The sequence below is a fragment of the Erythranthe guttata genome, chromosome 13, assembly GCF_056151865.1.
Source record: "Erythranthe guttata isolate IM_541 chromosome 13, IM_541, whole genome shotgun sequence".
Classification (NCBI taxonomy): Eukaryota; Viridiplantae; Streptophyta; class Magnoliopsida; order Lamiales; family Phrymaceae; genus Erythranthe; species Erythranthe guttata.
Window position 1 is genome coordinate 6,141,695 of NC_142545.1, and position 20,452 is coordinate 6,162,146.

Below are 20,452 nucleotides of genomic sequence, written 5' to 3' on the forward strand. Positions count from 1 at the left end.
ATGTCGTCGCAGTCTTCTTACTCGATGGAAGACGATTTCATACGTAAGACTGTTAGAAAAAAATTGGACGAATTTAGTGACACAAATGAGGTAATAACAATGTTTTTGCTACATTATTTATTCGTACATTTTCAATAAAATACAAATAAGAACCATTTATCAAATATGATTATAACTATATTTAACTAACTATTGTTTATTTTCACATTATAGGATTTCCAACTCTCTTCATCACCATCACATGCAATCCTCAATGGCCTGAATACAAAGGGTGTTGAAAGATACAAATCTCAGGCCGGGGGATCGGCCAAACATTCTATGTCGTGTGTTCAAGATGAAGCACGATAGTATGATGACATAAATTAAGAAATGACGTGTATCCGGACGTATTAGAGCATGCAAGTATTTAATTAGATCTCAATTTATAATTATACATTTACTACATTCATATGAATTAGAGATATGAATCATGTGTGAGTTTTAATATTTATTTATTCATTAACTAAATTAATGCATATTGTTTAATATCATTTGTTTACAGTTCCTCTCCAGATGTGTGCACTATTGAATTTCAGAAACGAGGTCTACCGCGTGCACATATTTTTTGTGGTTGCATAATGATGACAAGCCCAAGACCCCAGAAGAAATTGACAAGATTATATGTGCTGAAATTCTTGACGAAGAAACCGACATAAAGATGTACCAGTTGGTGGAGAAGTATATGATACATGGATCGTGCAGTCAGGCGAATTAGAAATCTCCATGTATGAAGGATCGAGTTTGCACGAAGCGATTTCCAAAACCATTTGTGCAGCGAACTGAGTCAGATGCAGATGGTTATATTGTGTACAGGAGAAGGGAAGATGGCATAACGGTTATGAAGAAGAAGACTACTCTTGACAATGGGTTTGTAGTTCCGTACAATTGGGTATTATTGAGTAAATACAGATCTCACATTAATATAGAGCTATGCAACCAAAACATGTCAATCAAATACCTGTTCAAATACGTCAACAAGGGTCATAATCGAGTTACGGTGACATTTTACGAAAGATGCAATATAGATGGCGGTGCTGAGATTCGTGACGAGATAAAGATGTACTACGACTGCAGATATCTTTAGGCATGTGAGGCAATATGGAGGTTGTTTAATTTTGATATTCATTACAGAGACTCATCTATAATTAGGCTAAACTTTTATCTCTCAGATCATCAGGCCCTTGTCCTCAATGAAAACAAATCATTACAAAGTGTTCTGGATAGGCCATCTGCCAAGCAAGCGATGTTCTTAGCGTGGTTTGAGGCAAACAAAAGTTATCCACATGCCAGGGACTTGAGGTACAGAGATTTTCCACAGCAGTTTGTGTATAAGGAGGATTCTTGCACTTGGGCGCCAAGAAAAAATGGATTTTCTGTTGGTAGGATTGCAAATGTCCCCCCTACAAAGGGGGAAGACTATTACCTTAAGTTGCTACATAACATTCAGAGGGCTGCAGGTGTTACGAGGACACCAGAAAAGTTGCTGACTACGTCTACCCTACGTTCAGGGATGTGTGTTATGTGTTGGGTTTGTTAGACGACGACAAAGAATACATAGATGTGATAAGAGAAGTGAATGCTTGGGCATCTGGGGATTATATAAGGAGGTTATTTGCGGTTATGTTGCTTTCCAATAGCTTAAGCCGGCCCGAACATGTTTGGCAAAGTTGTTGGTCGTGTTTGGCAGAGGCTATTGCTTACAAACAACAACGGCTTCATAATAATCCAGGTATGGCAATTTGTATAGAATAGAATTATATTTTAAATATTACTCATTTTTTTAATAGTCACTTTAAGTTTTGAACTAAATGCATATAATGTATCAAATTTTTGTGCAAATTTATCTATATCGGATGAAAGCTTGATGAACTATACTCTCACTAAAGTAAAGAAAATATTGCAAAGTAATGGTAAAAGTCTAAGTAATTACGTGCCAATGCCATTTCCAATTGAATTCGCGGTGGAGGACACAATAAACATATTGGTCTTAGATGAACTGGATTACGACGGTTTCAAATGGGTAAAGAACTTCAATGGTGTCTTGCCCCAATTACAGACGAGCAAACAAAGGTTTATGATGTATTCATGGATGATGTATCCAACGACCGTGGTGGAATGTTCTTTCTATATGGTCATGGTGGAACGGGAAAGACATTTCTCTGGAAAACTCTTTCGGCTGCAGTCCATTCCAAGGGAGAGATTGTAATTAATATTGCATCGAGTGGTATATCATGGCTATTGCTCCTTGGTGGAATAACAGCTCATTTTCGATTTGGACTTCCCCTAAATGTTCACGAGACTTCCACATGCAGCATAACGCAACAAAGTCTACAGGTAGAGTTGATGATTAGGGCTAAGCTTATTATGTGGAACGAGGTTCCTATGATGCATATGAACTGTTTTGAAACGCTTGACAAGACAATGAAGTCAATATTACAGGTAGACAAACCGTTTGGAGGTAAGGTGGTTGTTCTTGGAGGAGATTTTAGGCAGATGTTACCAGTTGTACTCAAAGCATCAAGGCAGGACATAGTACATGCTACGGTAAACTCCTCTCCGTTGTGGCATTTCTGTCGTGTCATGAAGTTGAGTAAGAGCATGAGATTGCAGTCATGTTCTTCTCCATCTAATGTGGACGAGGTAATATAATTTGGGGACTGGATACTGAAGGTTGGTAATGGGGATGTTAGGGAACAAAATGATGGTGAAGCTTCGCTAGAGATTCCCGAGGACATGTTGATTGGTGATTCAGAAGATCTATTCAGAGACCTACTGAACTTCGTATATCCCGATTTGTTGAGTAACATGTATGATCCAGATTATTTTCAAGGGAGGGCAATTCTTGCACCAACTAATGAACGCGTCGAGTCTGTGAACAATCACTTAATGTCTCTCTTTTCAGGTGAGGAGAAGGTGTACCTGAGCTCAGATAGTATGTGTAGGGACGAGCAAACAACGGATCGGAGGATAATGCAAAAATCTATTCGACTGAATTTCTCAACACAATAAGTTGCTCGGGGGTTCCTTCTAATGTATTGAAGTCCAAGGTCGGTGCACCAATTATGTTAATAAGCAACATCGATCAAGCAGATGATTGTGCAACGGGACCAGACTTCAAATTATTATAATCGGCATTCACGTTCTGCACTGTAAACTTCTTTCCGGTAAAAATATCGGTGACATTGTGTTCATTACTCGGATAACTTTAATACCATCTAACTTCGGATTGTCAATTAAATTTCCGAGAAGACAGTTTCCGTTGATTGTTTCTTTTGCAATGACGATCAACAAAAGCCAAGGCCAAACTCTTTCGCATGTTGGTTTGTATCTTCCTCGGCCTGTCTTCAGCCATGATCAACTATATGTCTGTCCATAGTTAAGAGCAGAGGTGGCATTAAGATAATCATCAAGTGGGATTCGGGCGAACTCACCGATGTTACTAGAAATGCCGTCTACAAGGAAGTATTTCATCGAATTTGAAGGTTGAAAATATTTTTATATTTCTGAGTTCTTCATGTAACATGTCTTGGTTTTTATTTTTTTTAACACCTTACTCTTTGGCAGGTCTATCTTTCATATATGTTTTCCCCCGTGCGATGTTACTTTCAGTCATGTCCCTAGGATGCTCAGTGCAAATCTTATTATCTTTAAGATTTATGTTTGTCGATATACTAATATTTAATATTATTGTTATATTGTAACTATGAAGAACATGATACTTATAACATATTTTTTATATTGTTGGTCGATAACGTTTTGTACTTAAATTAATGAGCGTAATAATTGATATCTACGTAAAAAAAAATTTATAGACATGTATTTCAAGTTGAAAATATGTCGCCCCGTGCATCGCATGGGTGAATACTAATTAAATATAAAAAAAAATGCATAACTTAATTCAAACTCACTTATGTTATTATCGATAGTGTGGCAAATCCAAATACAAAATAAAATAATATGTTTATTTAGAAGAAGAAAAAAATATAACTCATTCCAGTTAGTAGTTTTCTTACTTTAAAATAAAATTATATGCTACAAATACTATATTGTGAATTTTCTTTTAATATTTAATTTAATCGAATATAGTAAGATTTGAATCGATTAAGTTCAAATCCTTTCAATTAGTAAACATTATTCAAATATTTGAATCGGTTGCTTAACTATTGACATAACGTGTTACATAATTGATTTAACTATTTATAAGTAATGTATAATATCTTTTTAATTCAATTTTGTCATAAAAAATAATAAATTTAATTCCTAACACATGTAAGAACCTAATCGTAAATCGTAATATTTTATCAAAGCGTAATATTTGAACCAATTAAGCTCAAGTCCTTTCAATTCGTAAACATTATTCAAATATTTGAATCGATTAATTAGCGCGCTCAACTATTGACAAGAACGTCTTAATCAAATTAACTATTATTAATTAAAGTGTAATACATTTTTAATTCAATTTTATCATAAAAAAATAATTCCTAAATTACGTAAGAATCAAATTATAAGATTAATTAAAGCGTATGATTTGAATCAATTAAGCGCAAATCCTATTAATTTTTAAATATTATTCAAAAATTTGAATCGATTAAGTTCAACCATTGACAAGAACGTATTAATCGAGTCAACTATTTATAATTAAAGTCTACTATCCTTTTAATTCAATTTTAACAAAAAAATAATAATTTAATTCGTAAAATCGTAAGAATCAAATCGTAAATCGTAAGATTTAATCTAACCATGAACCGATTAAATCTTACGATTTTCACGAATTAAATTTTATTATTTTTTATGATAAAATTCAATAAAAAAAGATACTAAACTTTAACTATACATAGTTTGATTAATACGCTATTGTAAATTATTGAGTTTAACTGATTCAAATATTTGAATATTGTCTACGAATTGAAATGAGTTGAGTTTAATCGATCAAATCTTTGAATATTGTTTTTGAATTGAAAACACATGAGTTTAATTGATTCAAATATTACGATTTAATTAAATCTTACAATTTACGATTCAATTCAAACTTCAAATTCTTTCGAAATTCATTTTTAAATTACACGAGTTGATCAGCATTTCCTTAGATTTTTAAATAATATTATATAAAGATTTGTTAGTATGGGATATTTTTAATATATAATAATAATTATATGAGAATTAGTAATTTATTTAACATTATTTATATAAGTTTTATAACCATTATAAATTGTAGCTTTGTGATATATATCCGTATTGTTAGTTTATTTTCAATTATGTGTTGTGTCTTAATTGTAAGTATTCTTGTACGTTTTCAGATGGTCACAAGTTTGAATTCAGGTTGATGCAATTTTGGCTGGGGTGGTTTAATGATTTTTACGAATAATGATATAATTGACTTTATAAATTTTAATTCAGCAGTATATATAGATATAAAATTGTATTAAAATAGAAAGGGTAAAATTGACATTTCATTAATAATTTATAATTGCCGACTTTTTTAAAATAATAATTGTAGAAAATATATTTGCGACGATACATAAATGAGGAAAAAATATGTTTTTTTTGCTGGGACTAGGGGTGGAAATTGGAACAAAATTTCCGATTTCCGCCGATTCCGATCCGAATATTTCCGATTTCGGAACGATTTTTTGTAGTCCGATTTCCGAAATTCCAATTTCCGAATTTTCCGAAAAAAATCGGATCGGAATCGGAATTTAATATAAAATATTTGGAATTTCCGAATTCCGATCCAAAATAATTCCGAAATATTCCGAAAATTTCCGACATTTTCCGATTTTTTCCGAATTTTTTATGTATAGATAAATTATATATCATACATGTTTTTTTCATACCAAAACTAAGCCACCTCTTTGGGCTGGCCCATGATATTATTTGTTTTACAAATAATAAAAGTTTGATCTATTTATTGGCCCATTAAACTATCCATTATTCAGAAATCAAATATAATTCCTTAATTCAAAGGAACCCTATTTTTTTTTTCTTCTGCACTGCGCCGTTCTGGTGTGCTTCTTTTTCTTTTCAGTTCTTCTTCTTCTATGATATTCTGCTCCATTACAAAGGGCGACGCTCATTTCCCCGAACACCCAAAAGGCAAAGGGGTGCTGGCCAGTAAGCTATTCTTGCATGGTGTGGAAAGATTTATCGTTGATTGTTGCTCGTTTTTTGTGTTTTCGATTATTTTTCTTCTTCTTCCCCTTTTTTTTTTAAAGAAAATTTTGGAATTCCGAAAATTCCGAAATTCCGAAATTTCCGAATAAATCGGAATCGGAACTCAATTTTTGATTCCGAAATTTTCGGAATCGGAATCGGAAATGAGATTTGGGTTCCGAAAAAAATCGGAAATTTTCCGAAAGGCCCGTTTCCGATCCGATCCGTCCGATTTCCACCCCTAGCTGGGACACGTGTCCCAATTTGAAAGGGTATCTCATATAAGTTGTGTTCTTGGGATCTCATGGTAGAAACACCCTACTTAATTACTTATACAAACGACGTCACTTTTTGTATACTTTCCTACTATTTTGTATTGTATATCAACTTTTGATAGCACTATTTTGAGGAAATTTTTTATAATCAAATATTTGCTTTTATAATTAATATCCCCATGTTTCGCACATGGGAAGTACTAGTTAACATGTAACACATTTACTTCCATACTGAATCCAAATAAATTAACCAACCATATCAAGAAAGAAAAAAAAAATGAAAAAAGAAAAGAAAAGGAAAGAAAACAGTCCAGATTGTACAAACCAGTAAATTAACCTACATAACAAGAATGAACCACTATTTAGGCAGAGGGTGTTCCTTTCATATGAGATTAACAAGAGCTAATCCCAAACCGTACTTCGACAAAAGAGACGCTTTCAATATGCTCAAAGCCTACGCCAAAAAAACGAGCTCGTTATAACATGTAAAAAAAGAAACTTAATAAAAAAAAATTGATAATATAATCAAAGTATACCTCTTCAAAACCAATCTGTAACTTGACTGTTTTGACATCAGATGTAGGGATTTTTAAATGCTTCATAATGGATCGGCCAATGGTCTTGCAAAAAGGCGTCACATATAAATCAGGTGTTATAATATATTTTCCCGGTCCCTTAATATAAGTTTCCTCACCTTTCGGGTCCTTAAAGCACATCCGAAAACATTTTTCTGCGACTTCACCACTTTCAAAGTAATAAATCGTTGGAGTCGTTTGTTCGGTCAGAGGAAAGATCTGATTCTTGGAAAGATACTTTGGAGGAAGCTCTGGTTTGATCAACCTGGTTCTAGTACACGGACTACTCATATACTTGTCGTTTATCAGTTCGGTTATACTTGTGTACAAATTGTCGATGTTCGTAATCGAAGTGTTGCTGTCAAAGAGATACTCAACTCCTCCTAGAGGGATGGTAAGCAGACTAAATAGGAAATCGACAAAATCTTCGTCGGCTTGAACAAATAATAACTTATTAGTAGATTTTTGTACCACGGCTTTTAAGGTTATCGTCTTCTTCGAGTTGGATGGTGATTCTAATTTGTTATGATGAAGCGAATCCAGTGTTAAACATCCCATCGTGTTTGTTTGACAAAGAACGACATCTGTTAGTGGGGTCTTGGAGAATAGAGATGCCTTCAGCAGTTCAATAATCTGATCCAAGATAACATAAGCAAATTAAATTAACATAAATAAGACAAAAATAAAATTAAAAATTAAAACATAATTAAAACTAACCTCATTAAATCCAAGGGTCACCGTCATGAACTCAGCACCTTTTGTTACTTCAACACCAAGACTAATGAGAGTTTGTATTACCGATCCTTCAACACTTGGCGCCATCTTTAGATCATCGGTTAGTAGGAACGAGATTTTTTTTTCCGTAAAAATCCCACCATCATCAACATCATCAATATCAACATCAACATCATCATCATCATCTTTACCATAATCTTCATCATCTTCATACATATACTCATCTTCATCTTCATCTTCATCTTCATCTTCGTCCACAAGATCATCCCAATCATCATCTTTTTCTTCATATTCATCTTCGTCCATATATTCATCCCAATCTTCATCTTCAGATTCATCCTCATCCCCATCTTCATCTCCGTCTTCATCTTCATCTCCATCTTCGTCTTCATCTTCGTCTTCATCTTCGTCTTCGTGGGTTGTTATACCCATTGGTTTGCTCAACAATTTGCCACAATCACATTCAATGTTACCATAGTACATGGTTACATTATTAGATCTCTTCTTCTTACAATCTGTATCAGCGCATCTGAAGAATCGTGTTGGCTGAGTATCTCCGATATCGAGTTTGAGTTTAAGACATTCAGCTTCAAATGAACTTCTCGGATTCAGCAGCATGTCCTTACAACCCTCTGTCCAGAAATGATTACTCTCGAGATTTGCTAAGCCGTCATACAAAGCGGTTAAGCTTCCAAATTCCACATGTGCTTCTTCTCCGTAATGTTTCTTAAGAATCCCGACAATCTTTCCCAGTGGCAATGTCAGAAAGCTCAGTAAAACATCCGCGAAATTGCTGTCGATTTCTGCAAATAGTACTTTAGTTTTTTGCTTGTTTACCATAACTTTCAAACACAACTTAACTTCATTAGCATCCGACATTCTTTTGGTTTGGTTGTACTATAATAAAAATACAAAATAAATCAAAACTTTTTTTTGTACGGACAAAAAACAAATTATGAATTTGTTGCAGAACCAAATTCCAGCACTCCGGGCTTTTATAATACAAGAGATGAACCTTTCATCTCCTCAAAATAGATATGAAAAATAATATGTTTTTTTTTCCCTCCATTTTCAATTGTATGGTTACATCATCAAATTTCAAGAAAGAAATTCAAAGGGTCATAATTTATTGATAGTCGCAAGAAGAATTTGGAAAGACCTCAATGAATATGATGATATCAGTTAGACCATCTCTAACTGATACATTTATTTGAGTTGCATCCTCGAAAAAGAGATGACTTGATATTAGATTTTTTGATCCGAAAAAAATAAAATAAAAGATATTAGAATTTTTATTATAAAAGAAATTTTTCATATTAATTATAAGAAATCCCTAATTAAAATTTGGGGTCTTTACAATAAGTCAATCAACGGGTACTTATTCATAAAAAGATCCAGACAATAAACTCCTTTACAAAAAAGTACACACATAGTTCAGATTTTTGTACAAGACTAAAATAGTCAATCATACTTTAATATGCTTCAATTTCATCATTTAATTTAATTTAACATCAATTTGAACCAAAAGTTCACAAATTATTCTATTTTGACCCAAAACATATTTTTATGGATAATTTTGTCCGTCACCCCCGTTGACCGCCAGTCTCCGGCGTTGACTTTTTTTTTCACTTTTTCTTTTTCTTCCTGATTTTTTCGTCGGTTTCCGGCGTTGACTTTTTTTTTCTGATTTTTCCGCCACCAGTTTCCACCGTTGACCGGCGGTCAACGCTGGTCTCCGGCGTTGACTTTTTCGATTTCTTTTTCCTTTCTTTCTTTTTTTCTTTCTTTCTTTCTGTAACATCTTTTTTTTTCCCGTTTAAACAGTAATATTAACTATATTACTGTTAAACACAGTAAAATTAACTATACTACAGTTTAACACAGTAATATTGCTATATTAATCTCTAGCACAATAATGTTAACACAACAAAAACTCATTATTATTGTGTAATAGAGTAATATTACTATGTTGACCGCTCAACAAATGTAAACATAATAAAAAGCCAAAAGAATTAATATTATTGTGAGTGACAGTAATATTACTATAACAACAGTAATATTACCATCAACCACAACAATATTACAATAATAGACAGCAATATTATCACGTTACTTCGTGAATAATTCAAACAAACAAAAAAACCCAAACAAAAAATAATATTGATGTGGTTGACAACAATATTACTATAACAACAGTAATATCACCGTCAACCAAAGTTATATTATTGTGTTTATAGTAATATTACAATAATAGACAATACTATTATTACGTTACTCCGTGAATAACTCAAACAAAACAAAAAACACAAAAAATAAAAATATTGATGTGGTTGACAGTAATATTATTGTGTTTACAGTATACTGTCAATGACAGTAATATAATTAGGTTGACTTGTCAACAAATCAAAAAAAATTAAAACAAAAAAAAAATAATAATAATATTACGTTAATTTACTGTCAACGGCAGAACAATTACATAAATATATTGTCAACAGCAGTACAATTACGTTAATGTACTGTCATTGACAGTATAATTACGTTAATTTACTGTCAGTGACAACACAATTACGATCAACTTTTAGCGGCGAACGTTAAAAAAAAAAAGGAACACTAAAAAAAGTCAACGCCGGAATCCGGCGGCGGAAAAAAATAGACCGAAAAAATAATAATAATAATTCGAAAAGTAAACGCCAGAATCCGTAGGCAAAAAATAAAATAACAACTGTTTAACATCTTTTTGCCCCATTTAAACATCAATATTGTTGTGGTTGACAGTCATATTAACTATACTACTGTTTAACACAGTAATATTGTTATATTACTCTCTAACACAGTAATATTGACACAACAAAAATCACTATTATTGTGTAATAGAGTAATATTAATATGTTGACCATTCTATAAAGGCAAACATAATAAAGGCTTACATTGATCGTGATCCAGTCCGAATTTCAGAAAACGTGAAACTTAAAAGTTGTAGAAAACTTTGTTGGCCATTCGGATCCTATTGAATCAACAAAATCGGATTTCTGACGGAAGAGATATGATTAAATCATTCAGCACCGCCATAATATTGACACAATTTGGTGCTACCCACAACATTTTGAATTGACGAACATATAATTTATCAGGTACGCCTTTTAATTATAAGATATATATTTGTGCAATAAATTGATACTGCTATATGATATAGTGGTGGATTATTGCATGATAGTTTAATTTTCATATGTGGAAGCATGATAAACCATATACAATATATATGTTTTAATGAATATTAATTATGTTTTTTATCTACATTAATGATATAAATAATTTTTATCCTAAATACAATAAAGTGAGATCGTATGTGATAATTATTTAAATAAGTTTATCATAAAACGCAAGATAATAAGTGCTATACTACATAACATTACTCATGAAAATGCAATATTTATTTGCTTAAATTGCATATAGTTTGATACGGGATTAGCTTTCTCCCAATTTTCATTTGACGTGGAACCGTCCAGTTGATTGATTTTCGAATATGTTATATGAAATTTGTGAGTACGTGAGCTTATTAACGTTTTTATTATTGTCTATGAACGATTAGACTTGTCTCGTATATTAAGTATGAGTTACTTAGTAAGAGGAATATTATTATATATATTATTATTTGTGTAAGCCATACTAATTCCTTAGATTTGTGTTATTGCATGCACATGCATTGATTACGTGTTATAGAATTTATATCAATTCATTATGTTGGACATGAATTAATTTATGCCATGAAATATTACGTCCAAACTTGATGTTATTATATACTCGTGTGTATACTATGTATATGTTGATATAGTATGCTTGATCTATTGTCAAACAGTATGAAAGTCGTGCTCACTTATCAAAGATTATATGTTTATTACAATATTTATTGATATACATATGTTTTATATATCAATCGTACTACAGTGCAATTAAAAACATGATTGAAATGAAATAGAAAGAAAGAGAACCTCAATTTATGAGAGCACATGAGTAGTTCTTGTCTCAAGAACATAAAAGAAGATCGAATCATTGGTTCGATTTGATTTTTGTTTTTGATATCACATTTTCAAGATGATGATCTACTATGTGAATGGATGAGATCAGATTTTGATTTTTCAAACATCCGAAATATTTGTTGACAACATTTAAGTATCTTGAGAAGATTTCTCTTTTTGTGCTTTCTTGAGAGAAAGAAATACAATACTTTGTAATTAAATATATTGGTGATCCAATATATTACTCTAACTAAAGAAGAAATGTATTTTGCTACATTGTGTATCCTTATTAATAAAATAAAAATAAGGATTTCAAAGCGTTTAAATACTATGTTGAATGAAAGTTGGAAAATATCAACTTTGACAAATGAATTAAAAAATGAATATTGAAACTCTTGGAAAAAGTTTATGGATATCATATTGATAAATTCTAGAATACATAGTCTAGAACTTGTGGGGGAAATTAGATATCTCGAGCTAACCACATTAATATTTAGAAATGTGGGGGTCTTTAGATCCTAAACACATAAATTAAATATCCCGAGCTAACCACATTAATACTTAGAAATGTGGGGGTCTTTAGGCCCTAACCACATTATTTAGAAATGTGGGGTTGTTTAGGCCAAGGTAAAAAAGTACTTAAGTTAATATAAGGGCTAGTATAATCAAGTGGATAAATATTGAATATATAAATAATGATTGTGTACAAGATAGTCACTCTTGATGCAAATTGATTATATTGTGTTTTCTTGTAAAATAAGTAAATAAGTAAGTTCTAAATAAGACAACTTATAAATGTGTAAGTGGTAAATTATCAAAGTGATAAACAATCAAGTTAAAATATGTCTGAGTGGTAAATCATCAAAGTGATGAACAACCAAGATACAACAAGATGGCAAAGAAAATCAATATGTTTGATTTTGATTTGATTTTATAACTTATGAGTTATAAAATGAACGAAGGACAACTATTTAAATATTGTCTATATTGGAAGAATGTACGTGGAAGTTAGTTTGTCTTCTTCCAAGTAGTCAACCATTAAGGTTTAGATTAGATGGACTATTCAAAAGAAGGATTAAGTGTGGTCCTATAAAGCTAAATAAGTAGATATGAATTTTTATGATTATTTATAACAAGATATTAGAATCCGTTAAGTCCTTCTAAAGTAATATTTGATAAAATTGTGTTATCAAATAATTCTCGTAAATAACGAGTGTGACCGGTGTGTTTATATTAAAAGCACATGGAAGTATATGTCTATAGACGACATTATAATCATGAGATATTGATCATGATATTGTTTTGAACGTTGAGAAAATATTGAATAAATAAAATTAAATACGAGGGTCTATACGATATAATCTCTTAGATTAAATTCACAAAGACAAAGATAGTCTTATTGAAAGTCTCATGTTGAGACACTACTAGAAAATTCAAAGATATATAGTCTTTACTTTGCCAAAAATAATGATAAACAATGTTTCAATTACAAATATTTTTGGATAGTTTGGCAGTAATATTTTTGTTATATATGTAATCCCAAAATAAATAATCATTCATGATATTATAAGGGTTCTTAAGTAATCTAAGTATCGCCTTTAAATGGATTACGCTAAAGAAAATATCCAATTGTATTAAAAAAGTGCATTGGATATATGAGTCCACTAAGATTATGTATCTTGGAAATTCTCAAAGAAAAGTAATATCTCGATTCATTGTGGAACTCGAATATATAGCTTCGGATAAAATTAGAAAAGAAGTTGAATCAAACTTCATAAAATTATTGGAGGATGTTATGTGTTGGACTAAGTCGGTGCCTGCAATTATGAATAAATTTTGATAGTCAATCAATTAGGATAAGGGCACAAACGACTTGTATAATGGCAAGTATCGACACATTGGTCATACACATAAGACCATTAGGCAATTGATCTTAAAATAAATAATTAACATTGATTATGGAAATCAATGGTTCATAGCGGATCTGCGACTAAAAGTCAACAGATCAAACATATTGTCTGTCTAGTGGAGTGTAAAACCCACAAATTAAGAATTTCTATAGTGGTAACCCAACCATGATGACTGGAGATCCCAAGAACTGGTTCAAAAGGGACAAATAAGCTATGGAAATTCAGTGATGCACTAAGGAGTATATATTCCTATGAAATTATATATTTCCAACCCATTCCCGTGATAGACATTAGTATTAGCAATGTATCCAATAATCACGGGATCTATGGAGAGATAAGGAAGATCAAAACTCTTGGAGAGATAAGGATGAAGACTCTCGTGATTTACCCACAATAAGAGGAGAGAAGTTGGGTGAACTTGGAGACCTACGGCAACAACTTCAACCCAAGATGATAACTCACTTAGATAAGCAAATCAAGGATTCATAGTTATCTAGGATTCCTGTCTATTGTATTTAAATACCATATCTAAAGCCTATTTGTTTACGGTGAAAAAACATACAACAATAAAGAAAAGTTTTTCAATATTATTCTCTCTTATTAAAATTACTCTATGTTTCTCTCTTTTCTTCATGGTATCTAGAGCTAGTGTGAACACTAGGAAACAATTATAGATTCACCTCAATACTCTCTCTTGTCTTACCTTTGATTTTTTTTCCTTTCGATATGGCTACCTTATCATTGAACGTTGGTAATTTTATTACTCTCCGACTCACTCCAAACAATTACCCCTTGTGGCGAGAGCAAGCCTTAGCTCTGGCCGAAAGTCAAGAGTTGGTGGGGCATCTCACAAACGAAGATCCTGACCCTTCCAAATTTAAAACTCCAAATCTAGACAACTCAAAAGATGCAGAAAAGTCTACCCCTCCGTCCACTCCATAGTTAACTGAAGCCTTCATAGCCTGGCGAAAATCTGACTGTTTACTTCGAGGGTGGATTATCGGAACATTCCCGGAGGAAAGTCTTGAACTTGTTGTTGGTCTCGACACAGCTTATGCAGTGTGGGAGGCCCTAAAAAATGCATATGCCCAAGAATCACAGGAACGTGAATTCACACTACGGCAACAAAAAACGTATCTTCGAAAAGAGGATCACACAACAATCACCGAACACATTAGCAAATTCAAAGTTCACTGTGACAACTTAGCGGCTATCGGAAAACCTTCCAGATCAAGAAAAAGTTTTTTGCCTTCTCACAAGTCTTGGCCCACAATATGAAGTTTTTACCACAACTATGTTGAAACCTCCGAGGCCTGATACTCAGAATTGGTATCTCAACTCCAAAATTTTGATCCAAGGCGTAATTGGTTCTCCAACCAGACGGATGGCCCAACTCCTACTGTCCACCCTCAAATGGCTTTTTATGGACAACAACAGCGATACTCGAAATCAAATTCATCAGGCTATCGTGGCTCATCACGGAAATTCACTTCCAATGGAGGTGGTTTTTTAGACACAACAACAAAGAGACTCCAACCATGGTAATTCATCTTCTGCAAATCTCCAACGACGACCTCCACCACCACGGGAACGCCGAATGACATCTGCGGAAAGGGAAAGATTCCGCGATCAACAATGCCAATACTGTGGGGCGATGGGCCACATTGCTAAGATATGTTGGTGGGTGCCAAATAATTCCACTCAAAAGAATGAAATTCCAGAGGCACTTGCAACTCTTACATTGGATAATACCATTGCAGACACGGAATGGACCACGGACACCGGAGCCTCCAACCATATGACAGGTAAACCAGGTATGTTAAGAAATATTTGTACATATTTTGGTGCTGATTCTGTGTTAATAGGAGATGGTTCTTCTATGCCAATTCTTGCAATTGGTGATTCTTCTTTACGACAAAAAAATATTACCTTGCCTCTCAATGATGTTTTGTTGGTTATAAACTTAACAAACAATTTATTGTCTGTAAGCCAAATAACAACTCAATTTCCTAAAAATTGTGAGTTTTCTAATGTTGATTTTTGTGTTAAGGATCGGGCAACTGGTCGACCAATGATCACTGGGAAACGCAAGGGTGATCTCTATGTCTTGCCCACTTTTCCGGAACTGTATTTCTCTCATCGTTTTAGATCCAGCACAGCAGATGTTTGGCACCAACGCCTAGGCCATCCCCAATATTTAGTTTTAAGTATGCTTAAAAATAAAGGACTTATTAATGTCGTAGGGACAACAAAATCTCAAAATTTGTGTGATAGTTGTCAACTAAGAAAGCTTAGTCGTTTACCTTTCTCTTGTTCAAAACATTCAAGCATTAGTATTTTTGAAAAAAATCATTGTGACTTGTGGGGACCTGCCCATGTTTTATCGATTGGAAAGTTTCGATATTATGTTTGTTTGGTTGATGATTTTTCCAAATATACGTGGATTATCCCCTTACGAAATAAATCTGATTTTTTTGATGCATATATTGCTTTTGAAAAGTATGTCTTTAGGCAGTTTAATAAAAAATCAAAGTCTTTCATTCTGACGGAGGTGGTGAATTCATCAATTCCAAATTATCGACTCACTTTCGCTCTTCAGGTATTGTTCATCGGGTATCTTCTCCTTATACTCCCGAACAAACTGGTGTGGTTGAAAGACGTCATAGGACTATACGAGAATTAGGAATGACCATGTTATTTCACTATGGTGCACCTTTATTTTTATGAACAAAAGCTTTTACTACGGCCGTATATCTTATGAATCGTCTACCATCATCTGCTCTTAACTTTCAAACACCTTATTTCATGCTTCATGGAGCGCATCCAGTTTATTCGTCACTTCGAGTTTTTTGGTCTAAATGTTTTCCATACACTTGGGATACAAGAAAAATTAAATTTGAGCCAAAAACGGTTCTCTGCATTTTTGTAGGATATAGCGACACGTATAAGGCATATAAATGTTTTCATCCTTCAAGCAAAAAAAATTTTATATCACGTCATGTTTTATTTGATGAATTGATTTTTCCATATAGACCTACTAACACGTCTTGTATTGCAACAGAACAGCCGCATGCAATGAGTATTTTCGACTCATGGCTGCCACATGCTACTGTTTCTTCTTAACTTTCAAACACCCTATTTCATGCTTCATGGAACGCATCCAGTTTATTCGTCACTTCGAGTTTTTGGGTCTAAATATTTTCCATACACTTGGGATACAAGAAAAAAAAAAATTTGACCCAAAAAAGGGTTCTCTGCATTTTTGTAGGATATAGCGACACGTATAAGGCATATAAATGTTTTCATCCTTCAAGCAAAAAAAAATTTATATCACGTCATGTTGTATTTGAGGAATTGATTTTTCCATATAGACCTACTAACACGTCTTGTATTGCAACAGAACAGCCGCATGCAATGAGTATTTTTGACTCATGGCTGCCACATGCTACTGTTTCTTCTTCACCAGGTATATCTACGGCTGCTTCATTACCTCCTTGTGTAAGTCCTCTACTGCCCGCTGCTACAGCTTATCCCACTCCCATTTATAACCCAAATAATCACTCCCAAAGTCTAAGCCCTATTCAATCACCACAAGAATCTCACTCTATAGTCGAGCCACACATCTCAGATGAAAATACGGAGTTATTCGAGTCCCCAAACATTTCTGCTCTGTCTGAAACAACTTCATCGCCAGAGTCTCATGTGTCTGATAACTTTCCCGAAATAATTGAAACACCCGAATCGGCTCACACCAATCTTGCACCAGTGACTCATTCAATGGTCACTCGGTCTAAATTAGGAGTGATAAAACTAAACTCGAAGTACGCCTTAACCACCATCACATCTTCCAGTATACCTCGTGAGCCTCATAATGTCAAAATTGCCTTGGCAAATCTTGGTTGGAGAGCAGCCATGTATGAGGACTTAGATGCACTACATAAAAACGAGACTTGGTCTCTTATTCCACGCACACCAAACATGCATGTCATTGGTTCGAAATGGGTGTTCAAATCAAAACTTAAACCTGATGGCTCTTTAGATCGTCTCAAGGCACGTTTGGTTGCAAAAGGGTATCATGAAATTGATGGAGTTGATCACACTGAAACATTTTCTCCTGTTATTAAACCAGGGACAATACGCATGATAGTTACCATAACTCTTGTTCAAAAGTGGCCTATTCGTCAGTTAGATGTTAAAAATTCGTTTTTGCATGGTTTGATTTCCGAAGATCTTTACATGCAACAACCACCAGGGATGACAGATCCTCAATATCCGCCCCATGTTTGTAAACTTCAAAAGGCCCTCTACGGTCTAAAACAAGCACCGCGTGCCTGGTTTGATCGATTTAGTTCATTTCTTATAAATATGGTTTCTTTTGTAGCTTAGCTGATTCGTCACTATTTATTTTTCACTCCGTTTACGGATCATTATATTTATTACTTTGTGTAGATGATATGTTGCTCACTGGATCAACTTTAAAACTTATTTCTGACTTTATCCAGGTGTTAAGAAATGAGTTTGCAATGAAAGACTTGGGGCATATTCATCATTTTCTTGGAATGGAAATTACGTCAACAACGAGTGGAATTCATTTGTCTCAATCACACTATGCACTGACTATACTTGAACGCTCCAATATGGTGGATTGCAAGCCAATGAGTACACCTCTTGAAGCTAAAACGAAAATATCCTCTAAAGATATTCTTTTGACAGATCCAAGCTTTTATCTAGGACTTGTTGGAGCTCTACAATATCTTACACTAACTCGTCCTGATCTTTCTTACAGTGTTAATTATGTATCTCAATTCATGCATGCTCCGACGGTCACACATTTAAAAATGGTTCGACGCATTTTACGATATATTAAAGGGACCATTCAAATAGGATTACATTTTTCTTCACGCTCTACACTTGATCTTTTTGCCTTCTCTGGTGCAGATTGGGCTGGGTGCCCTACTACACGGCGCTCAACTACCGGTTATTGTACATTCCTTGGGCAAAATCTTATCTCATGGTGTGCCAAGAAGCAACATACAATTTCTCGCTCCAGTACAGAAGCCGAATATCGTGCCATGGCAAACACGGCGGCTGAACTCACATGGATATCTTTTATTTGGAAAGACCTTCGAGTTCCATTGTCATCACCTCCGATACTCTATTGCGACAACCTTAGTGCTCTTTATATGACAGTGAATCCTGTATTCCATGCACATAGCAAACATATCGAGCTGGATTATCATTTAATTTGTGCGCGAACGCGTTGCACGTGGGCTACTTGTCATTCAACATATTTCCTCTGAAAATCAAGTTGTTGACCTATTCACAAAGCCAATGTCAAAAATCGCTCTTCGTTTTTTCCGCAACAAACTTTGCCTTCAGCCCCGGCAAACTTTGCAGGAGGATATTAGCAACGTATCTAATAATCACAGGAGTCGATGGAGAGATAAGGAAGATCAAAACTCTTGGAGAGATAAGGATGAAGACTCTCGTGATTTACCCACAATAAGAGGATAGAAGTTGGGTGAACTTGGAGACCTTACGACAACAACTTCAACCCAAGACGATAACTCACTTAGATAAGGCAAATCAAGGATTCATAGTTATCTAGGATTCCTGTCTATTGTATATAAATACCATATCTAAAGCCTATTTGTTCACGGTGAAAAAACATACAACAATAAAGAAAAGCTTTTAAATATTATTCTCTCTTATTAAAATTTCTCTTTGTTTCTCTCTTTTCTTCAATTAGTGTTGCCTGCAGAGAGGGTAAAGGATAAGAGAAATCTTTGCATGATTCCAAGACCTTGACAAAAGGTGAGGTATAGGCAGCATACCTTTAATAGGACATCGCCTATCTAAATGTAGAAGTGTGGACCGTTTCAAAATGACAAACACTTATGAATCCAAGATGTGCTTTAGGGCCAAAATGGAAGCAACCATGAGAACTGATGAAATGTGGGATAACTATTGTGTGGATATCATTGTCTTGGTTTACACGTACAAACGGCTGGCAGTTCAAGACATCGCGTACACTAACTAGCCAAGTAAATCCCATGGTATACCGCTAAGGTAGGTTCAAAGCCAAAAGCTACATATCCCCATTGCAATAGTATCCACTTGAACTCTCGATAGAATCCATCGTTCTTCGTTCATTTCATTCATGTGGGGGATTGTTGGAATTAGTAATAAAATAAAATTATTTTTTAATGGAAATCAGAAAAATATTTTTAGGCACCTATTTTATCAACTAGATGTGACAATATGAAGAGGTGTGACCACACCTTTTCATTTGTTTAATTTCCTAAGGGTTGTGTTCATTACTCACAACCATTAGAAACCTATAAATAAAAAGCTCCACATGTTTGATGAAAACAACAAAAAAATCAATTCAATTCCATAATTTTGTTCTATGGAATTCTTTTTTCTTTAGCCCGAAAATATTCTTCGTAGAATATTTTCTTCTGTATTCGATTCGAGAGTTTGAGACACAAAGGTAACGTTCGTTGTACTCGGGATTTTGAGTGCTCATATGTCGAGTTAGCCGTTGTATCTTGGGAGACCATTGTCAAATAACCGTAAGCACGTAGCGGGGCAATATGGTCTTAAGGAAAGAGTATTCTCGCATCGGCTAATCTTTTCATATTTTCCCTAGTTAATTTTTTTTTCCATTTTACTAAATTCACTATCCATTTTATATACCGGGAACAACAATATTTTGGGTCTCTTCCATTAAAGGAAGTAATGGAGAGTTT

General features: G+C 33.8%; 2 protein-coding genes and 1 pseudogene across 2 annotated transcripts; 2 read left to right on the top strand and 1 right to left on the bottom strand.

The window, feature by feature from the left end:
- Positions 1-3,048, top strand: LOC148765773 (uncharacterized). The gene is made up of 8 exons (XM_088812341.1): positions 1-90; positions 214-271; positions 576-717; positions 853-1,098; positions 1,189-1,338; positions 1,497-1,768; positions 2,096-2,583; positions 2,710-3,048. The coding sequence occupies exons 1-8, from the start codon at positions 1-3 to the stop codon at positions 3,046-3,048; spliced, it is 1,785 nt and encodes a 594-aa protein (XP_088668467.1).
- Positions 3,049-6,846: 3,798 nt separating this feature from the next.
- On the bottom strand, positions 6,847-8,653 carry LOC105964381 (uncharacterized). Its single transcript, XM_012988904.2, has 3 exons — positions 7,757-8,653; positions 7,001-7,672; positions 6,847-6,918 (listed from the first exon to the last, which is right to left on the bottom strand). The coding sequence occupies exons 1-3, from the start codon at positions 8,651-8,653 to the stop codon at positions 6,847-6,849; spliced, it is 1,641 nt and encodes a 546-aa protein (XP_012844358.2).
- A 5,773-nt stretch (positions 8,654-14,426) lies between these two features.
- Positions 14,427-16,383, top strand: LOC148765774 (uncharacterized; annotated as a pseudogene).
- The last annotated feature ends 4,069 nt before the right edge of the window (positions 16,384-20,452 follow it).

Coding starts and splice junctions, on each gene's coding strand:
- LOC148765773 (XM_088812341.1), top strand. CDS start 1: ATGTCGTCGCAGTCTTCTTACTCGATGGAAGACGATTTCATACGTAAG. Junction 1,339..1,496: donor CCACATGCCAGGGACTTGAG/GTACAGAGATTT, acceptor AGAGGGCTGCAG/GTGTTACGAGGACACCAGAA. Junction 1,769..2,095: donor ACGGCTTCATAATAATCCAG/GTATGGCAATTT, acceptor CCCCAATTACAG/ACGAGCAAACAAAGGTTTAT.
- LOC105964381 (XM_012988904.2), bottom strand. CDS start 8,653: ATGTCGGATGCTAATGAAGTTAAGTTGTGTTTGAAAGTTATGGTAAAC. Junction 7,673..7,756: donor TGACCCTTGGATTTAATGAG/GTTAGTTTTAAT, acceptor ATCTTGGATCAG/ATTATTGAACTGCTGAAGGC. Junction 6,919..7,000: donor TACAGATTGGTTTTGAAGAG/GTATACTTTGAT, acceptor TTTTTGGCGTAG/GCTTTGAGCATATTGAAAGC.